At 45.4% G+C, this 22,896-nt stretch overlaps 1 protein-coding gene across 8 annotated transcripts in view; it reads right to left on the bottom strand.

The window, feature by feature from the left end:
- Positions 1 to 22,896, bottom strand: part of myrf (myelin regulatory factor) — a 172,445-nt gene that overhangs the window by 20,883 nt on the left and 128,666 nt on the right. For all 8 annotated transcript variants that reach the window (XM_078415233.1, XM_078415232.1, XM_078415235.1 and 5 more), the window contains 3 exons: positions 9,214 to 9,414; positions 7,942 to 8,050; positions 1,477 to 1,586 (listed from right to left, as the gene is read on the bottom strand). In XM_078415233.1, coding sequence (XP_078271359.1) covers positions 1,477 to 1,586; positions 7,942 to 8,050; positions 9,214 to 9,414 — 420 coding nt within the window. The remainder of the gene's footprint in view (positions 1 to 1,476; positions 1,587 to 7,941; positions 8,051 to 9,213; positions 9,415 to 22,896) is intronic.

The following is a 22,896-nucleotide window of genomic DNA, read 5'->3' as shown; positions in this document are numbered from 1 at the left end:
TGTTAAATCAAAAAGGTACCAACCACTTGCTGTGTAAACAACGTGCACCCCTCTTTTAAACTTTGTCACTCTCACCTGAAAGCTAAGTCCTCTTGACTTTGACATTTCCATCCTCAGAAAACAGTTTTGATTGTCTACCTTATCAACACTTGTCATAATTTCATAAACTTCTTCCCGTAACCTCCTACGCTTCAAAGGGAAAGCAATCAAAGTTTGTCCATTTGCTACTTTAAGAACATTAATATTCCTATATTTTAGTTTAGTTTAGAGATGCAGCATGGAAACAGGCTCTTCGGCCCACCGAGTCCGCACCGGCAATCAAATCAACCATTCACACAAGTACTATGTTATCTCACTTTCTTATCCACTCCCTGCACACTAGGGGCAATTTTACAGAGGCAATTAACCTACAAACCTGCATATCTTTGGGATGTGGAAGGAAACCAGAGCACCTGGAGGAAACCATGCGGTCACAGGAATAACATGCAAACTCCACACTGGCAGCAACCGAGGTCAGGATGGGACCCGGGTCTCTGGCGTTGTAAAGCAGCAGCTCTATCAGCTGTGCCGATAGGCTGCACTTCATCAAAGATTTTGCATTGATCTATAAATTCTCCCAAGGAAACATTTTTTAATAAGCTCTGCATAAAAGGAAGTTAAATAAATGCATAAGCTCACAGTTCAATCCCACCAAACCTATTACATTTTCCAGGTAAAGCTTCCACCACACTAGATATCCCAGGACTGTTAGTTCCTATAAATAGCCTTTCTGCATTGGTATAAATCTAGAATAAATACCCTGTGGGAAACGTACGGATGTATATTTTCCTGTAACTGGGTATCTCTTGGTATTTTCAACTTTCACTGTGCTGCCTGGATTAGCTAGGGTTTCAGCCTCAGAGGGAGGTTGGGAAAAGAATGGCAGCACAGTGGTGCAGCAGTAGAGCTGCTGACTCACAGCGCCAGAGACCTGGTTCGATCCTGACTACGAGTGCTGTCTTGTGGAATTTGTTCAGTCTCCCCGTGACCGTGTGGGTTTTCTCTGGGCACTCCAGTTTCCTCTCACATTCTAAAGATGTGCAGGTTTGTAGAGTCATAGAGTCATACAGTGTGGAAACAGGCCCTTTGGCCCATCTTGCCCACATGTTGCCAACATGTTCCATCTACACTAGCCCCACCTGTCTGCATTTGGCCCATAACCGTCTAAACCAATCCTATCCATGTACCTGTTTAAATGTTTCTTAAACATTGCAGGTTAATTGGTCTGTGTGAATCGTCCCTAGTGTGTAGAATAGAACTATGTGACTGGTTATTGTTCGTCGGCAGGACTCCGTGGGCTGAAGGGCCTGTTTCTACGATGTATCTCTACACTTAACTTAACTAAACTAAACTTATCATCAGGTGCAACTGCAGGTATGGAGGTGAGAACAGGATTTCTTGTTATATCTGCACCGGCCACCAGATGGCGAACCCTACCTTGTTAACCACCAGGAAATTCTCAATGGTCTTTCCGTTGGCACAGACCACATTCCCTGACTCCCTCACTGCGTCAGGCAGAATTTTCTTCACTTCTTGTGCAATGACACCTGATAGAAAAAAGCACAATCAATGTCACAAAAATAGCAGCATTGAAAGAAAATTACCGTGCCCAAATTATAAACATTTTGTATATCTAAGTAGCGTTTGAATGAGTGAAATTAGGAATTGTGCTGGCAAGAACTGCAGATGCTGGTTTATACTGAAGATAGACACACTGAAGATACCAATGGGTCAGGCAGCGTTTCGAAGATAGACACAAATTGCTGGAGTAACTAGGTCTGAAGAAGGGATCTGACCCGAAACGTCACACATCCTTTTTCTCCAGAGATGCTGCCCGACCCGCTGAGTTACTCCAGCATGTTATGTCTATCTTAGGAATTGCACTGGTATTTATTCACCACAAGGTGCTATCCAATGTCAAATCCGTCAGATGTAGATACAAGGAACTGCAGAGGCTGACTTATGAAAAAAGACACAAAGTGCTGGAGTAACTCAGTGGGTCAGGTAGCATCTCTGGAGGATATGGATAGATGAGGTTTTGGGTCGGGAAACACCCCCCCCCCCTTCACCTGCATCCACCTATCACTCGCCAAGCTTTGTCCTGCCCCCTCCTCTCTTTCAGCTTTCCTCCTCCCCCCACCACAATCAGTCTGGAGGGTCCCGATCTGAAACGTCACCCATCCATGTTCTCCAGCGATGCTGCCTGACCAGCTGAGTTACTCCAGCACTTTGTGTCTTTTTTTATGTCAGCCTCTGCAGTTCCTCGTATCTACATCTGAACTTGCAGACTCCTGCACTTACTGTCCGTCCAGTCCATGATGTGTACATTCCAACACTTTATCTATTACCCCAGGTCCCAGTTTTTCTCCCTGTTAAGATACCGATTAAAAAGCTTAATGACGTTAAGCTGGAAAGTGCAGAGAAGATTTAAGAGGATGTTGTCAGGCCTTGAGGCTTTGAGCTATCGGGAAAGATTGGTTAGGTTGGGGCTTTATTCCCTGGAGTGTAGGAGGCTGAGGGATGATCTTACAGAGGTACAATCGTGAGGTATAGATAAGTTGAATGCACTTTTAGATAGGCCAGTTTGGGGGAATCAACAACCAGAGGACATCGGTTTAAGGTGAAAGGCGAAAGATTTAATAGGAACCTGAATGGCAACCTTTTCACTCAGAGGGTACTGCGTATATGGACCGAGCTGCCAGAGGAGGTAGTTAAGGCATTAAAAAGACACTTGGACAGGTAAATGAATAGGAGAGGTTTAGAGGGATATGGGCCAGGTGCAGGTAAATGGGACTCGCTTAGCTGGGGCATCTTGGTTGCCATGGAGTAGTTGGGCCGAAGGGCCTATTTCTGCATTGTATGACTCTGACTCTAAGATACTGATCTTAGCTTGGGCGATGGTTCAGATCAGCTACATCTGAGGATTGACTTTTGACCACATCTACTTCGTGAGGTTCAGTACTCACTGAGCCCTGTTGCCCTTCAGAGCCCTGCCTCATTTCCTGGCCTAGGTGACTAGCTTCCTGGGGTCAGAAGCTCGGAGTGAGGGAGAGGGCTGGAGATGATCGCACCTGCTAATAGTGGTAGGAACGGCAGTTTAAAAAGAGCGCCAATAGGGCACTGTTAATCAGTCTGTAAAGGTCGGGAAGTTGGAGAGAGGACCACCGTTGGCTGAAAGTGAGTAGCAATTACAGTGTAATAAGTCAGTTAGAAGAGAATACGTGGATTGGTTGATCATTTAAGTGAGAAGTCTGGTAAATTGGACAATCAGGCAATTTAATTGGTGATATAAGCAAGACTGGTGCAGCCCAGTGAGAAAAGTGCCCAGTGAGAAAAGTGCCCAGTGAGAAAAGTGCCCAGTGAGAAAAGTGCCCAGTGAGAAAAGTGCCCAGTGAGAAAAGTGCCCAGTGAGAAAAGTGCCCAGTGAGAAAAGTGCCCAGTGAGAAAAGTGCCCAGTGAGAAAAGTGCCCAGTGAGAAAAGTGCCCAGTGAGAAAAGTGCGAGTCTTTGGCTGCGAGTCCAGTGAGAAAAGTGCAAGTCTTTGGCTGCGAGTCCAGTGAGAAAAGTGCGAGTCTTTGGCTGCGAGTCCAGTGAGAAAAGTGCGAGTCTTTGGCTGCGAGTCCAGTGAGAAAAGTGCGAGTCTTTGGCTGCGAGTCCAGTGAGAAAAGTGCGAGACTTTGGCTGCGAGTCCAGTGAGAAAAGTGCGAGTCTTTGGCTACGAGTCCAGTGAGAAAAGTGCGAGTCTTTGGCTGCGAGTCTTCGGCGAGGAGGCTGAGGTGAGGAGGGTACAATTGTTTTAAGCCTGAACTGTTTATAGACACAAGGTAATGGCGGAAAAGTTGGTGCAGTGTGTTTCCTGCAGGATGTGGGAAGATAGGGACGTCGCTGGAGCTTCTGGGAGCTACACCTGCAAGAACTGTGTCCAGGTGCAGCTCCTGAATGGACGTGTGGTGGAGTTGGAGAGGCAGTTGGATGACCTCAGGGCCATCCGGGAATGCGAAAGTTTCCTCGACAGGACCTATTGTGAGGCTGTCACGCCAAGGGTCCAGGTCGAGCGAAGGTGGGAGACTGTTTCAGGGGGGAGTGGACGTGGACTACAGGAGACCCCAGTGGCTGTGCCTATTGCAAATAGGTATACCCTCTTGGGAACTGTCGGGGCAGAAGACTTTTCCAGTCCGAGTGGCGGACCTGTTGGCAAGGATACTCGACAGGGGAGACCGAAGTCAGGAAGAGCCGTAGTGGTGGGTGACTCCATCGTCCGAGGGACGGACAGAAGATTCTGTGGCAGCAGGAGGGACTTGAGGATGGTCTGTTGCCTCCCTGGTGCCAGGGTTCAGCACATCACGGACCGGCTTCAGAAAATCCTAGTGAGGGAAGGCGATCAACCTGAAGTCGTTGTGCACGTGGGCACGAATGACGTCGGGCGGAAGAGGAAGGAGGTGCTACAGCGGGAGTTTAGAGAGTTAGGAAAAAGACTGAGAAGTAGGACGTCGAAGGTGGTTATCTCTGGACTGCTACCGGTACCTCGTGCTGGTGAGGCCAGGAACAGAGAGATAGAGGGTATGAATTTATGGCTGAGGGGCTGGTGCAGAGAGCAGGGATTTAGATTTCTGGACCACTGGGATCTCTTCTGGGCTAGGGGTGACTTGTACAAAAGGGACGGGTTACATCTTAACAGCAGGGGGACAAACATTCTGGCAGGCAGGTTTGCTAGTGTGACACCTGTGGCTTTAAACTAAGTAGTGGGGGGGAGGGGTTAACAAATTGTGAATATGAAGATGAGGTTGAAGGGAATACAGGAGATATTGCAGAAGACTCTCGGAAGAATGGGAACAGAAGTTCTAGAGGGGAAAAGAGATTAAGGGCAGGGCCATTTGTGACCGATGTGAGAGGGGAGGTAAATACAGAAGTTAAAGTGTTGTACTTAAATGCGCGTAGTATAAAAAATAAAGTGGATGAGCTTGAGGCTCAGTTAGTCATGGGCAAGTATGATGTTATAGGGATCACTGAGACATGGCTACAAGAGGACCAGGGCTGGGAACTGAATATTCAGGGGTACACAACGTATAGAAAAGACAGACAGGTGGGCAGAGGGGGTGGGGTTGCTCTGCTGGTAAGGAATGATATTCATTCCCTTGCTAGGGGTGACATAGAATCAGGAGATGTTGAATCAGTATGGATAGAAATGAGGAATTGTAAGGGTAAAAAGACACTAATGGGAGTTATCTATAGGCCCCCAAACAGTAGCCTCGACATAGGGTGCAAGTTGAATCAGGAGATAAAATTGGCGTGTCACAAATGTAATGCTATGGTGGTTATGGGAGATTTCAACATGCACGTAGACTGGGAAAATCAGGTTGGAAATGGACCCCAGGAAAGAGAGTTTGTAGAGTGCCTTCGAGATGGATTCTTAGAACAGCTTATACTGGAGCCTACCAGGGAGAAGGCAATTCTGGATTTAGTGTTGTGTAATGATCCTGATCTGATAAGGGGACTAGAGGTAAAAGAGCCATTAGGAGGCAGTGATCACAACATGATAGGTTTTACTCTGCAAATGGAAAGGCAGAAGGGAAAATCGGAAGTGTCAGTATTACAGTATAGCAAAGGGGATTACAGAGGCATGAGGCGGGAGCTGGCCAAAATTGACTGGAAGGAGACCCTAGCAGGGAAGACGGTAGAACAGCAATGGCAGGTATTCCTGGGAATAATGCAGAGGTTGCAGGATCAATTTATCCCAAAGAGGCAGAAAGACTCTAAGGGGAGTAAGAGACACCTGTGGCTGACGAGGGAAGTCAAGGACAGCATAAAAATTAAGGAGAGGAAGTATAACATAGCAAAGAAGAGTGGGAAGACAGAGGATTGGGACTCTTTTAAAGAGCAACAAAAGTTAACTAAAAAGGCAATACGGGGAGAAAAGATGAGGTACGAGGGTAAACTAACCAATAATATAAAGGAGGATAGCAAAAGTTTTTTTAGGTACGTGAAGAGGAAAAAAAATAGTCAAGGCAAATGTGGGTCCCTTGAAGACAGAAGCAGGGGAATTTATTATGGGGAACAAAGTAATGGCAGACGAGTTAAACCGTTACTTTGGATCTGTGTTTACTGAGGAAGATACACACAATCTCCCAAATGTTCTAGGGGCCGGAGAACCTAGGGTGATGGAGGAACTGAAGGAAATCCACATTAGGCAGGAAATGGTTTTGGGTAGACTGATGGGACTGAAGGCTGATAAATCCCCAGGGCCTGATGGTCTGCATCCAAGGGTACTTAAGGAGGTGGCTCTAGAAATAGTGGAAGCATTGGAGATCATTTTTCAATGTTCTATTGATTCAGGATCAGTTCCTGTGGATTGGAGGATAGCAAATGTTATCCCACTTTTTAAGAAAGGAGGGAGAGAGAAAACGGGTAATTATAGACCAGTTAGTCTGACATCAGTGGTGGGGAAGATGCTGGAGTCAATTATAAAAGACGAAATTGCTGAGCATTTGGATAGCAGTAACAGGATCATTCCGAGTCAGCATGGATTTACGAAGGGGAAATCATGCTTGACAAATCTACTGGAATTTTTTGAGGATGTAACTAGGAAAATTGACAGGGGAGAGTCCGTGGATGTGGTGTACCTCGACTTTCAGAAAGCCTTCGACAAGGTCCCACATAGGAGATTAGTGGGCAAAATTAGAGCACATGATATTGGGGGCAGGGTACTGACATGGATAGAAAATTGGTTGACAGACAGAAAGCAAAGAGTGGGGATAAATGGGTCCCTTTCGGAATGGCAGGCAGTGACCAGTGGGGTACCGCAAGGTTCGGTGCTGGGACCCCAGCTATTTACGATATACATTAATGACTTAGATGAAGGGATTAAAAGTACCATTAGCAAATTTGCAGATGATACTAAGCTGGGGGGTAATGTGAATTGTGAGGAAGATGCAATAAGGCTGCAGGGTGACTTGGACAGGTTGTGTGAGTGGGCGGATACATGGCAGATGCAGTTTAATGTAGATAAGTGTGAGGTTATTCAGTTTGGAAGTAAGAATAGAAAGGCAGATTATTATCTGAATGGTGTCAAGTTAGGAAGAGGGGATGCTCAACGAGATCTGGGTGTCCTAGTGCATCAGTCACTGAAAGGAAGCATGCAGGTACAGCAGGCAGTGAAGAAAGCCAATGGAATGTTGGCCTTCATAACAAGAGGAGTTGAGTATAGGAGCAAAGAGGTCCTTCTACAGTTGTACCGGGCCCTGGTGAGACCGCACCTGGAGTACTGTGTGCAGTTTTGGTCTCCAAATTTGAGGAAGGATATTCTTGCTATTGAGGGCGTGCAGCGTAGGTTCACTAGGTTAATTCCCGGAATGGCGGGACTGTCGTATGTTGAAAGGCTGGAGCAATTAGGCTTGTATACACTGGAATTTAGAAGGATGAGGGGGGATCTTATTGAAACATATAAGATAATTAGGGGATTGGACACATTAGAGGCAGGAAACATGTTCCCAATGTTGGGGGAGTCCAGAACAAGGGGCCACAGTTTAAGAATAAGGGGTAGGCCATTTAGAACGGAGATGAGGAAGAACTTTTTCAGTCAGAGAGTGGTGAAGGTGTGGAATTCTCTGCCTCAGAAGGCAGTGGAGGCCAGTTCGTTGGATGCTTTCAAGAGAGAGCTGGATAGAGCTCTTAAGGATAGCGGAGTGAGGGAGTATGGGGAGAAGGCAGGAACGGGGTACTGATTGAGAGTGATCATCCATGATCGCATTGAATGGCGGTGCTGGCTCGAAGGGCTGAATGGCCTACTCCTGCACCCATTGTCTATTGTCTATCCACCTGAAACCTGGAATGCCAAGTCCGTGGAGAACCATGGGACCTGATCAGTAATTGTTCCCCTTCCATCTTCTGACCAACTGGAGCGTACCTGTCTGAGAACCGTTCTCCAGGCCTGCTGTAGCAGCAAACTCTGGCTTGTACTGATACTGGACGAGCCGCATCTGTGTGATCCTCCTCAGCTGTTCTGTGGTGTCCACCTGCCAAGATAGAAAAACAGCTTGAAGATGCACTCCCCAAAATCAGGCATAGTTGCATGAAATGATCCAACACAAGGCTCTGCCCAACCCACCACACTGGAAAACCCATTAACGACCCAGTGCAGCGGAATGCACGCTGGTCTATGCCTCTGGGAACAACATTTAAATTCAACCCAGTCCAAAGGAATGACTGAATTTAAAAGAAACACATACTTTCTCTGAAAGGGAAAGACGGGGTTACATTGCACGAAACCCACACCTGAATCATTATAGTTTTCTTTATCTTTGTAAATGGGAGGCACAGTGGATCAGCTGGTAGAGTTGCTGCCTCACAGCGCCAGAGACTCAGGTTCAATCCTGACCTCGGGTGCTGTCTGTGCGGTGTTTGCATATTCTCCCTGCGACCGCGTGGGTTTCCTCTGGGTTCTCTGGTTTCTTCCCACATCCTGAAGATCTGTGGGTTAATTGGCCTCAGTAAATTGCCTCTAATGTGTAGGGAATGGATGAGAAAGTGGGATAATATAGAACTAGGATGATCGATGGTTGTTGTGGACTTGGTCAGCCGGAGGGCACGTTTCCTTTTTGTATCATTCTTTCTTTCAAAATAAATTGTCATGGTCTTTTATTTCAGTCCTATGGATACGGGCTTTCTTTTAGTGCATCTGACATTCTGTCATTCCTTTAGTATATCTGTCCAATTGGTTAGCATGCAAAACAAAGTTTTTCACTGTAAGTCTGGGCAGTCTCAGGAAAATCTTAGTGTTTCAGGTGTTCTCTCACTTTAGCGTTCACTTGAGAAACTTGATTAATAGTTAATGGTTAAATAACCATTTCAAGAAAAGTTCATTTGCAGTCTTTACATTAGACCAGATTTTAGAGGTACAGCGTGCAAACAGGCCCTTCGGCCCACCGAGTCCGCACCCACCAGCAATCACCCCGTACACCAGCACTATCCTGCACACGAGGGATCATTTATAATTTTACTGAAGTCAATTAACCTACAAACTTGTACGTCTTTGGAGTGTGGGAGGAAACTGGAGCTCCCGGGGAAAACCCAGTCACAGGGAGAACGTACAAACTCTGTACAGGCAGCAGCCATGGTCAGAATCGAACCCAGGTCAAGGCAGCAACTCTACCGATGCGCCGCTGTGCTGCCCTCTCACCTCTTGTATGTTCTCCTTTGCCCGAGCATCTGATGGGTGCATTAATGAGCCCATGACCTTGACGTTGCCATGGACAACCAGCGCTTCATCAGGACGGTCTGTGTTAATACCCACTCGACCGTGGTGGAAGACCGTGTCCGGAAGTTGGCCACGCTGCCACAGCACATCTGTGTCGCTCTCAAACTGTCCAGGGTTTGACGCCTATAGGAAATACAGACAAAGTTTACAAACTAGCCAAGCTCATAGAACGCAGAGCACAGAACAGTACAGTGCAGGAACAGGCCCTTCTGCCCACAATGTCTGTGCTGAAAATGGTGCCAAAACCAACTCTTATCTGCCTGCACATAATCCCTATCCCTCCATTCCCTGCATATCCATGTGACTCTTAAACACCACTATCGTATCTGCCTCCTCCAATATTCCAGGCAGCACATTCCAAGCACCCACCCCCCTTAACTTTCGATTTACATTTATAATTCTGTTGATCTTAATGCATCTTTAGATTTCAGTATCTCCAATTGGATGGACAATTTGAAATGAGCTGCTTCTAGACATGATTGATTATTTATTGTTCAGTTGAAGGTTTGATCTTCAGTCCGTGCTTAGTTTTAGCATAAGATAAAACAATGAATGCAACAATTTGCTCAGATCTGAGTTAAAATGAACCAATGATCCTAGTGACCAGTAGATGGCTGAAGTTTCAAAGAGCACATGGAGTGGATCGGTGGAATACAGGGTTGGCATGGCCCCCTGGAGTGTCCACTGGCTTGGCTCTGGGGCAAACTTGGGAGAAGTGCCAGAGAGTGGTCAATGCCTCTGGAATCATGATCAGGCAAGAGTCAGTCCTACCGGGTGGGCAGGAAGGAGTTAGAAGAACTTCTCACCCCTGTATTGAGGGGTCATGCCTGGGCAGGCTTCATGATGGACGCTATCCACCCACAACAAACTCATCCACACGTCACTGGTACATTTGTGGCACGGTGGCGCAGCTGGTGGATCTGCTGCCTCACAGTGCCAGAGGCCTGTGTTCGATCTTGACCTCAGGTGCTGTTTGTGTGTGGAGTTATGCCCGCATGGGTTTCCTCCGGGTGCTCCCATTTTCTCCCACATCCCTAAAACATACGGGTTTGTAAGTTGATTGGCCCTCTGTAAATTGCCCCTAGTGTGTAGGGAGTGGATGAGAAGATGGGATAACATAGAACCAGTGTGAATGGGTGATTGATGATCAGCATAGACCCAGTAGGCCGAAGAACTTGTTTCCACATTGTATCGCTAAACTACATGGGCAAGTCCACAGAAAGACAATACACTGTTTCCCAAGCAATAAGATCTCATTCCTTTGTCCAGTTATCAACATCCAAAATAACTGATTTATTTTCCGCTGCTAAGGGAGACTACATTGAACGTCAGTGAGGGCACATCCAGCAGGATCAGGACAGAAGCACTGGCTACTTGGAGACAGATCTGGGAAAAACCCTTTGATCCTGGAGTTATCAATGTTGAAAACATTCCATAAACTGAACAGCAGACTCAGGAGGTGAGGCAGCTGGTACTTCACTCTTTCAATCCGACTAAGGCAAGGAGAGAATTTAACATCATTTTTTATTCCCATTACGAGAAACGACACCATTTGGTTCTGTTTCTATGGAACACTGCATGGACTCTGTTTAGTATAGTTCGGAGGTACAGCATTGAAACAGGCCCTTTGGCCCACTGGGTCCACACTGACCATCGATCACCCATTCGCACTAGTTCTATGTTATCCCACTTTCTCATCCACTGGCGGCAATTTACAGAGGCCAATTAAATACAAACCTGCATGTCTTTGGGATGTGGGAAGAAACCCACGTAGTTGCAGGGCGAACGTGCAAACTCCACACAGACAGTACCCGAGGTCGCTGTCGCTGTGAGGTGATGGCTCTACCAGCTGTGCCACCGTGCCACTCTTGATGGTGGTGTTCTGGTGTGTCGAGGTTTGCCAAATGCACATGAGGAATTGCCAAATGCACATTGCCATAGATGGTCAATGGTGGCTCTGCCTGTATTACTGCTGATGGTAATAGAGTATTGGTGTACACTTTGGTGTAGACATAAACATGGCATCTCCCTGACTGGGTTTGGCACAGGTCCAAAGTAGGAAGCAGGAGAAGTCAGTCACTGCACTGGCACCCCCATAACAGACAAGAAACAGGCATCAATGACATATCTAGATCATTAGGGAATTCAGAGAAAGCCCAGAACTCCTCCCAAACAGTGAGCAGGCAGGGGAGTTCATTTGATGGAACAACCATTCTCCCACCCCATCGTTCCTTCAAACCCTCTTCCACTTTTAACCACTGCAATTGCCATGGAAATATGAGCTGGAGCTCGATAATACATGGAGACAATGTTTTGCTTTGGAAGCTGTTTGCTAGCCTTGGAACAACTAGAAACAATGTTTTTTCCAAATACCCTTTCTTAAATCCATTACGTTCCGTAAAGAAGCTGCAGAGTTTAGTACTCCTCTATTAAAATGATCACAAAGTCTTTTAGCAGTGCCCAATATGTTATAGTTACAGGCTGCTGATTACAGCAATTCAAGGCTAGCTCAGGTTTAAAGCTGCAGGATGAACATCCATCTTGAGGCATTTTGTTCAAGTTCTATGGGTCTATGTGTAAATTGGTTAGGTTTGGGGTGATGTAATGGCAATGATACACAAATACATACATACACGCGCACACACACGCACATACACACACAAACATGCGTTAGACAGATAACATTGCAGAGGTGAATGTTTGATAAACAGACTGACTTATACAAGTTTGCGTTAAGTCCACCTGCTAAAGGTATCTACAATTTCCAATTCCCTGAAAGGGCACAAAGTGTTGGAGTAATTCAGTACGTTAGGCAGCATCTCTGGAGAACATGTACAGGTGTCTTCTGGAACATGGAAGTCCTCTTCTGACCCAAAATATCACCTATCCATGTTCACTAGGGATGCTGCCTGACCCACAGAGTTACTCCAGCACTTTGTGTCTTCTTTTGTACACCAGCATTTGCAGTTCCATGTTTCTACATCTGCATTTCCACATCTGCTTTCCCTTGCAAAAAAACTGAAGCATTCATTTACAGAAAAGTTTCAACAGTTCCCTCAAACCCACCCATATTATGGCAGTGGAGTAGTGGTCGAGCTGCTGCCTCACAGCACCAGAGACCTGGGTTCAATCCTGACCTCGGGTGCTGTGTGGAGTTTGTGTGTTCTCCCTGTGGCTGCGTGGGTTTCCTCCCACACCCCAAAGACATGCGAGTTTGCAGGTTAATTGGCTCCTGTAAATTGTAAATAGTCCCTCGTGTGTAGGACAGGGCGGGTTTACGAGGTGATCATTGATCGGCACGGACTCAGTGGGCCGAAGGGCCTGTTTCCTCGCTGACTCTCTAAACCACAAAAAAAATCAACCAACCATTAACCCCTTCTACTTCTTTAAACCCTTAAGCTGTGGCATGAAACTCTCCAGAGCTGTATCCCATAAAAATATCTATAAATCTGCATCTTTATGATGTGAAACTCGCTGGAAAGGTTTATCCGTCTGGTGACGGAGTGCAAACTGACAGCAGGGATGTCAACCCAGAAGGTACGAGTGAGTGGGAAATGTGGATTCTTCTCTCTGGATTCCTCAACGGCCCGTATAGAATGTGGCACAAGGCATGTCGGGGGAATGAATCTGTTCTCAAATAAACCCGACAGATGTGTATTTTGTTTAGTGAGATGGATTTTCCCTTTGACATCTGGTATGTCAGCCAATCAGCCAACACTTGTACAAACTATATTATTGCCCAGCAAAAGAAAAAGTTAATTTATTAAAAAAAGTAAAATATGTTCATTCATTACAAAAGAGGCAGAATTACTGGTATAAACTCTGGCATTTATTCTTCAAGAAGGTGCTTATAAATCCCTGGGTAGGATCAGAAATGAGTATTATAGGAATAGATGAAAGCAAGGGCAGGTTAAATGCTATCTGGAGAACAGTGGTGCCTGGCTTGCAAAACATACTGTGGAAGAAAGCAGTGAATCCTGACTGGATAATTTACATGACAACGAGTGGTGACTATTCCGAATCTGGACTTTGGTGTGACTAGCATTTTGTGGGAAGAGTAGTAAGGATTCCAAAGATTAGGGTAGGAGGTTTATATATTGGGATGTTTCCTTAGGCAGTCCGCATTTTGGTGTGGTCATAATGTTTTTCTCCTGCTCCTATTGCTACCTAGGGCAGCACAGTGGTGCAGAGGGTAGAGTTGCTGCCTTACAGCGCCAGAGACCCAGGATCGATCCTGACTATGGCTACTGATGGTATGGAGTTTGTGCGTTTTCCCTGTGACTGTATGGGTTTTCTCAGGATGCTCCGGTTTCCTCCCATAGAACTAGTGTACGGGTGATTGCTGGCACAGACTCATTGGGTCGAAGGGCCTATTTCTGTGCTGCATATCCACATTAAACTGAACTAAGAAGATGGCAGTGGGCTTTATGTAATTAATTAGCATCACTGCAACTTGATATAATTCTCTACGGCATTCACTTCCCTTTCTCTAATTTGTCTCCTTCTTCCATATATTTCAGCAGATGGGGAAAGAGAACTTGCCAATGCCGCTGTCTTGAGAACACATCTTCAATCTTCCCTGTGTAAAATATTTAGACTATGGAATTGCTGACTTCAGGCAGACTTTTAGACTTTAGAGATACAGCGTGGAAACAGGTCCTTCGGCCCACCTTGTCCGTGCCGACCAGCGATCACCCCGTACACTAGCGCTATCCTACACACTAGGGACAATTTACAGAAACCAATTAACCTACAAACCTGTACATCTTTGGAGTGTGGGAGGAAACCAGAGCACCCAGAGAGAACCCACATGGTCACAGGCGGAACGTACAAACTCCGTACGTTCACACGTGGTCAGGATCGAACCCGAGTCTCTGGCGCTGTGAGGCAGGAACTCTACCGCTGCACCACTGTGCAGCCCCTCAACAACATGATTTCAACCGCTCAGTCAACAGCTTTTTCTTTCGTAGACACAAGGAACTGCAGATGATGGTTTACACAAAAGGACACAAAGTGCTGAGGTAACTCAGCGGGTCAGGCAGAATCTCTGGAGAGTATAGATAGGTGAGGTTTCGGGTTGGGACCCTTCTTCAGACACTTTTGGTGGTAGATGAGTGTGATCCTAGATATATCCTTGAGTAATTTTCTCTTTCTTTATTATCTGGCTATTTTTCCAAATATTTGATTTCCTTATAAATTCACTGGATTCACTCAGTGGACAATTTCCACCTTCACTCGGGAAAAATCTGTCGAAGTGGGGTCTCTCTAATGTGACAGGAATTCTGAGTTATCAGCAGTTCATGGTGGCATTTGTAACTGGTAATCAGGACTTCAAATGACTGGCATGGAAATGTGGTGATCAGAACAGCAACGAGCTGTAATGGCCCTGGCAGTGCTTTATTTTAAAAATGCCCCTCACATGAGTTTATTTGTGGTCGGATTCAAGTAGAAGTAGAAAAATGTTTACAATGGGAAACATCCTCTTTGTCGAAAAGCACAAAGTGTTTAAAATAAAATAAAATAAAAAAATAAAGGTCAGGCAACATTTCTGGAGAAGGTGACGTTTCAGGTCGGGACCTTTCTTCAGACCCGAGACATCACCTCTCCATGTTCTTCAGAGATGCTGCCTGACCCAATGAGTTATTCCAGCACTTTGTGGTTTTTGTTCAAGTTTCCAGCAACTGCAGCCTCTGGTGTCTACCCTCTTTGTCAGCTTTTCTTTTCCCCGCGGTTATCCACTTCCAAAACCAATTTTGACATCCTACTTGGAGGAGTGGAGAACCTAACTACAGAGAAGTGGGAAGATGTAAGGAAGCATTAATGAATGGATGGTTCAGAATGGTAATGATCAGGAATAAACAGATAGATCAACATAAGGCACAGTTGTCCAACTGAATAATTTCAAAACCCAGATGGAGAAGGCTGTTGTATATTTGAGAGTTTACCCATTAGAAATGATTGAGTAAGACTAAATAATTAGCAGTGACCAAATAATTCCCCATGCAGCTATTAAACTGCATTTATACTTTGACTTTAGGGCCGCACAGTGGCGCAGCGTAGAGTTGCTGAGAGACCCAAGAACCAAGACAGCGCGACAGACCCAAGTTCGATCCTGACTACGGGTGCCGTCTGTACGGAGTTTGTACGTTCTCCCTGTGACCACGAGGTTGCTCCAGGTGCTCCGCTTCCCTCCCACACTCCAAAGATGTACAGGTTTGTAGGGTTAATTGGCTTCGGTAAGTAGTAAAATTGTCCCTAGTGTGCAGAATAGCGTTAGTGTACGGGGTAATCGCTGGTCGGCATGGACTTTGTGTGCCGAAGGTCCTGTTTCCTCGCTGTATCTCTAAAGTCTAAAAGTCTAAACCTAAATATTTGTTAACAGTTGCTTCAAAGCAGGTTTGAAATTGGAGAGAATTGCCCTCCAGTTTAACTCGGACTTCCTCAGAGAATATGATGCAAAGACTATTGCAGCATGAATTATGCTGCAGTTATTGCAGTCCACAAGCCACATCCTGAGATAAAGCTACTTGATGTCCCCAAATACACTGGCACTGGAATGACAGTTACCTCAGCAGCAGTTACCTCAGTGGCATTAATAATTTCACAGCTAGGCACAAAATAAAACGACCTATTGTCAATTCCCGAATCAGAGGGATGAGCTATCTCAATTAATATTAATAATAACTAAATAATATTTGGTTATTTTAGTAGAATTAGAATAGAAGACTACATGACCAAGATTGAAGAACATAATGTAGTTAATATCATTTGAGAGCTGGATAGAGCTCTTAAGGATAGCGGAGTGAAGGGGTATGGGGAGAAGGCAGGAACGGGGTACTGATTGAGAGTGATCAGCCATGATCGCATTGAATGGCGGTGCTGGCTCGAAGGGCTGAATGGCCTACTCCTGCACCTATTGTCTATTGTCTATTGTCTATTGTCTATTGACATTATTAATATTAACTATATTATGTTGTTCATTAATATTGGTCAGGTAGTATCCCGTTCTAATTTGTTCTTTCTCAAGACTTGAAAACTGTGCAACTTTTTACTTTTCACAGTGCTTCCTTCTTCACGTAATCTGCCAGTTTTTAAAACTAGTACTGGTTTTATCTAATCACTACTTCCTTATTTACTATACATTCCATTTTACTCTTTTCAACCTTGGCAGTGCCCTGTAGCAAGGTGTTTTTCCTTGTATTAATATCTTAACAATACAGAAAGGCTTCCATTTACATAAGACCTTATCACGTCCTTCAGGAATGTCCCAGCTCACACACACTATGACTTTCTGCAGGCAAATGTAGGTGCGAGCTTGTACACAGCTAGGTCACACAGACAGCAAAAATAAGTTTACTTGTCATAGTCAGACAGCATAGAAACAGGCCCTTCGGCCCAACTTGCCCATGCCGACAAAGCTGCCCCATCTACATTAGTCACAGCTGCCTGTGTCTGGCTCACTTCCCTCTAAACCGTTCCTGCCAGGTACCCATTCAAATGTCTTTCAAATGTTGTTATAGCACCTGCCTCAACTACCTCTTCTGGCAGCTCGGTCCATCTATCCACCACCCTCTGTGTGAAAACGTTGCCCCTCTGGTTCCTATTAATTCTTTCCCCTCTCATCTTTGGCTTTTTGGCTCACTGAGTCCACACCGACCATTGATCACCCATTCACACTAGTTCTATGTTTTCCCACTTTCTCATCCACTCCCTGCATTCTGGGAATACTTACAGTGGCCAATTACCCTACAAACCCACATGTCTTTGGAATGTGGGAGAAATCCAGAAGAAACCCATGGGCTCACAGGGAGAATGTGCAAACTCCACATAGGCAGTAACCGAGGTCAGGATTGAACCTGCGCATCTGGGGTTGCGAGGCAGTGGCTGCATCAGCTGTGTCACTGCCGCACTCGCAGAAGGCAAAGATGCCCCATCTACATTAGTCCCACCTACCCGCATTTGGCCCTTATCCCTCGAAACCTTTCCTATCCATGTACCTGTGCAAATGTACCTTGCCCTATCGTAACAGAGATTGTATGTTTTGTACGTTCTCCCCATGACCACGTGGGTTTTCTCTGGGTGCCCCGGTTTCCTCACATACTCCAAACACGTACAAAGATGTTTTTTTAGGTTTATTGGCTTTGGTAAAAATTGTAAATTGTCCCTAGTGTGTAGGATATTGCAAGTGTACATGGATCGCTGGTCAGCACAGCCTTGGTGGGCTGAACGGCCTGTTTCCACGCTGCATCTCTAAAGTCTAAAGGTTGACCAAATCTAAACATGGTTCTCCATATATGGCCTCACCACTGCTCAGTTCATGACTTGGGTAATATTCAGATGTTTAGTTTAGTTTAGAGACACAGTGCAGAAACAGGCCCTTTGCCACCATCGAGTCAAGCGAAAATCCCGTACACTAGCACTATTCCAAAAACTAGGAACAATTTACAACTTTTACTGAAGCCAATTAACCTACAAACCTGTACATCTTTGGAGTGTGGGGGGAAACTGGAGCTCCCGGGGAAAACCCACTGACCGGAGCACCTGGAGGAAACCTACACAGTCACAGGGAGAACGTACAAACTCCACTCAGACAGCACCTGTAGTCAGGATCAAACCCGGGTCTCTGGCACTGTAAGGCAGCTGACCACAGCTGCAGAGATGGTTTTAATGACCAATACTGACAAAGTGATCACCTTATAATAACAGTGTCAAGGGAATGGGTTCAACTTGCATGTATGGTGCACAGTCACAGCCTTGCCACTCGTTGAGAAATTGGAACTATTTATTGTTCCAGCATGTACTGGTATTAAGCAAAGGATGTCACAGTAGTTGACGTAAAATTAACGCTATGAAGATTAATGCTGGGCTCTATAAAAAATGTTTCCCTGCTGAAAAACCCTAAACACTCATTTATTCTATTCGAACAAGAAGGAAAAACACAGTAAATAAGGCAAAAAAATATTAGTAATTCTGACTAGAAGGCCTTTCAGTTTATGTGTAGGCAGGAAATGCAAATGCTGGTATCTTTTCTCCAGAGATGCCGTCCGACCCACTGTGTTACTCCAGCTTTTTGTGTCTTTCATTTTATGCTCACAACAGGACACAAAGTGTTGGAGTAACTCAGCAGGTCAGGCAACATTTCTGGAGGGTGAACGGCCATGAAGGCCTTTTCAAGGGTCCTGACAATAAATATCACCTATCCATGTCTGACCCACTGAGTTACTCCAGCACTTTGTGTCCTATTGTGTATTAACCAGTATCTGCAGTTTTTTGTTTCTATGTATTTTCAATTTATGTTGTTGTCTTAAATTATTATTGAACAAAGACATATGTTAGAAACCCAGGATTATGGAGGGTAGAAACAGTGATTTGACATCAAGAAGCTGTGACTGAAGTTGGGGGTTTAAATCTTGTGGTTTACAGAGAGGGGGAAACTGAAGAAGGACGAGGTTTCCTGCAGTTTCATTGGGCCAGAAAGAATATTAGGATTGATAAAAATATTATGTTGCTTGATAACAAAACAGTAAGGGAACAATTTGGGCGGCACAGTGGTGCAGCGGTAACCATGGCTGCAGCATTGGAGACCTTGGTTCGACTCTGACTATGGGTCCTGTCTGTAAGGAGGTTGCGCATTCTCCCCGTGACCACGTGGGTTTTCTCCGGGTGCTCCAGTTTCCTCCCACACTCCAAAGACGTGCGGGTTTGTAGGTTAATTAGCTTTGGCAAAAACTGTAAAATTGTCCCTAGTGTATAGGATAGTGCTCGTGTACGGAGTGATCGCTCGGACTTGGTGGACCAAAGGGCCTGTTTCTGCACAGTTTCTCTAAAGTCTCAAGTTTAAAAGCTAAAGCCTAAAGGTAGGAAATTATATCAGGATTGGTAAGATCAAGTCCGGAAGGCCAGAGGAGCATTGTTCATGGAGAAACTACATAACAGGCAGAACACCTGAGAGAAAAAATAGATATTTTCCACATTTCTTACATAAGAATTTTATGGATATGTTTAAAATTGATCTGAATCTCTTGAGCTCAGCAAAAGATTATTAGTAAATCTTTACATGAACTATGCTTGAACTCTTGGGAGAGAGCAAAGTTACACTGGTGGAGTCAAGAAAATCTATAACAGACGAGAGGAATGCCTGAAAAAGGGTCCCGACCCAAAACGTTGCCTGTCCATTGAGGCTGCCTGACCCGTTGAGTTACTCCAGCACTGTGTCTTACTCGAGAGGAAGGTGTCTATTGCAGTGGGCAGCCAAGTCCCATTGCTACTGTCTCATCCAATCTCTTCCCAAATGTTTATTTAAACTCCATTTCCTTTTCCAATCCCAGAGAGTTTGTTTAGGAAATGTGAATCTAGGGAGATTTCCGACACGTTGAAGCTCTTTGGCCCAAGTCAGCTTTGTATCGCTGCCAGAAGTCAGAGGTTTCCCTCCCCGAGCTCAGACAGCTAGTAATTATTAACAGCCATAAATTGTCTGTGGCTTTAAAAAATGTAACAAACACAAGAGTTTTTATATTTTGATTAGGGTTTTTGAAGGATCACCCTGGCTGTTACTGACTCATTAATTTTCTTGAACTGGAGCTGATTCAGGGGATCCCCTCTTGCAGTGAAGGCCCTCATTCCATTGGCAACAGCACAGTAGAATCAGTTCCCACTTATCAAGCTCCCTACTCGAAGCATCCAATTCTCCCTGGAACTGAAACCTCTCCACCTCCATTCCCTTCTCTACCACATTTGCTCTATTCCTCTCCCAACAACGGGGTAGATTACCCCTGTTGCTGCATTTGGATGTAACACAAGGAAACCTGCCACAGAGGAACCTCAAAACCCATAACACCATTCAACCAATTCAGAATCCACTTAAATACTGACCTCTCCACCATCAATGGGATTTTTTTAGTTTTTAGTTTTATAGATACAGCATGGAAACAGGCCCTTCAGCCCACCGAGTCCGCGCTGACCAGCGATCCCCACACTTTATCCTACACACACCAGGGACAATTTAGAATTTTACCAATCCAATTAACTTACATACCTGTATGTTTTGGGAGTGTGAGAGGAAACCGAAGATCTCGGAGAAAACCCACGTGGTCACAGGAAGAATGTACACACTACGTATAGACAGCGCCCGTAATCGGGATCGAACCTGAGTCTCCGGCACTGTAAGCGCTGTAAGGCAGCAACTCTATCGCTGCACCACCGTGCCGCCCCTAAGGATCTATAGGAGGTAGACACAAAATGCTGGAGTAACTCAGCAGGACGGGCAGCATCTCTGGAGAGAAAGAATGGGTGACGTTTCGGGTCGAGACCCTTCTTCAGACTTTTCTCCTTCTCTTCTGCCCACTGAGTTACTCCAGCATTTTGGGTCTATCTTCGATTTAAACCAGCATCTGCAGTTCCTTCCTACATGGATCTATAGAAGGCTCTGGCTCAAGAAGGCAGACAACATCTTCAAGGACCCACACAGCCCTGGCCACACTCTCATTTCACTCTTGTCATCAGAAAGAAGGTTTCTGAAACCCATGACCTCCAGGTTCAGGAACAGCTTCTTCCAGACAACCATCAAGGTATTGAACACTACAAACACCATCTAAACTTCAAATTATGAACTGTCTTGGCTCCACTGGGGGCTTTGGGTTTTGTTTTGTTTTGCATTAATAATGTTTATTATTATTATTGAATTGTTTTTTGTTTGATTTATTATGTAACCTATTCAGGGCGGCATGATGGCGCAGCGGTAGAGTTGCTGCTTTACAACGCCAGGGACCCGGGTTCAATCCTGACTACATGTGCTGTCTGTACAGAGTTTGCACTTCTCCCTGTGTGTTTTCACCGGGTGTTCCGGTTTCCTCCAACACTCCAAAGATGTAGGTTAATTGGATTCAGTAAGAATTGTAAAATGTCCCTAGTGTGTAGGATAGTGCCAGTACTGGTCGGCGACGACTTGGTATGAGCTTGGACAGTTAGAGCCATGAGGGAAATCAACTTTGGGGGCCATCACAGATCACCTGGTCCTGTCCTCTCTTCCTGTATGAACATCCACAGCCTAATGAGGAGGAATTTCTTTAGTCAGAGGGTGGTGAATCTGTGAAATTTGTTGCCACGGATAGTGATGGAAGCCAGGCCATTGGGTATTATTAAACCGAAGATTGATAGGTTCTTGATTAGTAAGGGGGTCAAAAGTTATGGGGAGAAGGCAGGAGAATGGGGTTGAGAGGGAAAGATAAATCAGCCATGATTAAATGGTGCAGCAGACTCGATGGGCTGAATAGCCTAATTCTGCTCCGATGTCTGACGGTCTCATGGTCTAATGCATTTGCAGCTGGCTTATCTTTCCATTGTTGCGGTAACTCTGAGCAACTATCTCACCAAATTTTAACAACCAGCTTGATGTTTTTTGCAATTAATTAGTGCATTGATGGAGAGCTACGTTAGTTTAGTTTACAGATACAGCACAGAAACAGGCCCACCTAGTCCATGCTGACCTGCGATCACCCATACACTCGTTCCATTCTACACACTAGGGAAATTTTATAGAATCCAATTTCCTACAAACCTTTATGTCTTTGGAATGTAGGAGGAAACAGACGCACCCAGCGAAAATGCACACAGTCACAGGGAGAACGTACAAACTCCATACAGACAGCACCCGTAGTCGGGATTGAACCCAGATCTTTCATGCTGTGAGGCAGCAACTCTACTCCTGCGCCACCATGCTGCTCCAAGATGGGGGCCTATTGTCTGCGTTTGCTTTGTGTGTGCGCCAATGGTCTTTGATTACACACAGTTACACAGGAACTACATTGATTGATGACTGATCACACCCAGTAAAAAAAGGCTCATTACAGCATCTGTTCCTTTACTTTTAAACAGGGGGAGACACATGTGCGAGCAAGTGCATCCTATGCAGCAACTGGAGGCAGCGTACTTGAATAACACCACACTGCCGTGCTCACATCTCACATTTTAATCCTAAAGCTATCAAGATAAAATGGTGCTGTGTTTGCCCTCTATAATCGGTCACAGAGAACATGGAACAGTGCAGCACAAGAACAGGCCCTTCGGCCCACAATGTCTGTGCCGAACATGATGCCAAATTACCTTGTCCAAGATAAGGTTGCAATGAGAATAGATGAACTGGAGATGTATCTTTATATCCGAGTGTGTGAAGAATGGAAGGAAATCTCTACCTCTCAAGTGAAAAGACTAGAGGCCAAAGGTTTCAGGTGAGAGGAGCAAAGGTTAAAGGAGATGCGCGGGGTCAATATTTTTACACAGAGGATGGTGGGTGACTGAAACACGCTGCCTGGGGTAACAGTGGAGGCAGATACGATAGTGGCTTTTGGATAGGCACGTGGATATGCAGGGATATGGATCACATGTAGGCCGGGGAGATTAGTTTAACTTGACATCATGTGCGCACAGACAGTGGGGGCCGAAGGGCCAGTTCCTGTGCTGTGCTGTTTGAAGTTCTCTTAAAAATTGGGAAATTTGTAGGTTGTACAGGTTGTGACTGTGGGGGAGAGAGGGAGAGGGAAGAGGTGTTACTTAGAATTAGGGAATTCAATGTTCATACTATTAGGCTTAAAATGTAATAGCGTTTAA

The sequence above is a fragment of the Rhinoraja longicauda genome, chromosome 18 (genome assembly GCF_053455715.1).
Source record: "Rhinoraja longicauda isolate Sanriku21f chromosome 18, sRhiLon1.1, whole genome shotgun sequence".
Taxonomy (NCBI): Eukaryota; Metazoa; Chordata; class Chondrichthyes; order Rajiformes; family Arhynchobatidae; genus Rhinoraja; species Rhinoraja longicauda.
The sequence above is the reverse complement of the archived record's forward strand: the minus strand, read 5'-3'. Positions and strand labels throughout refer to the sequence as shown.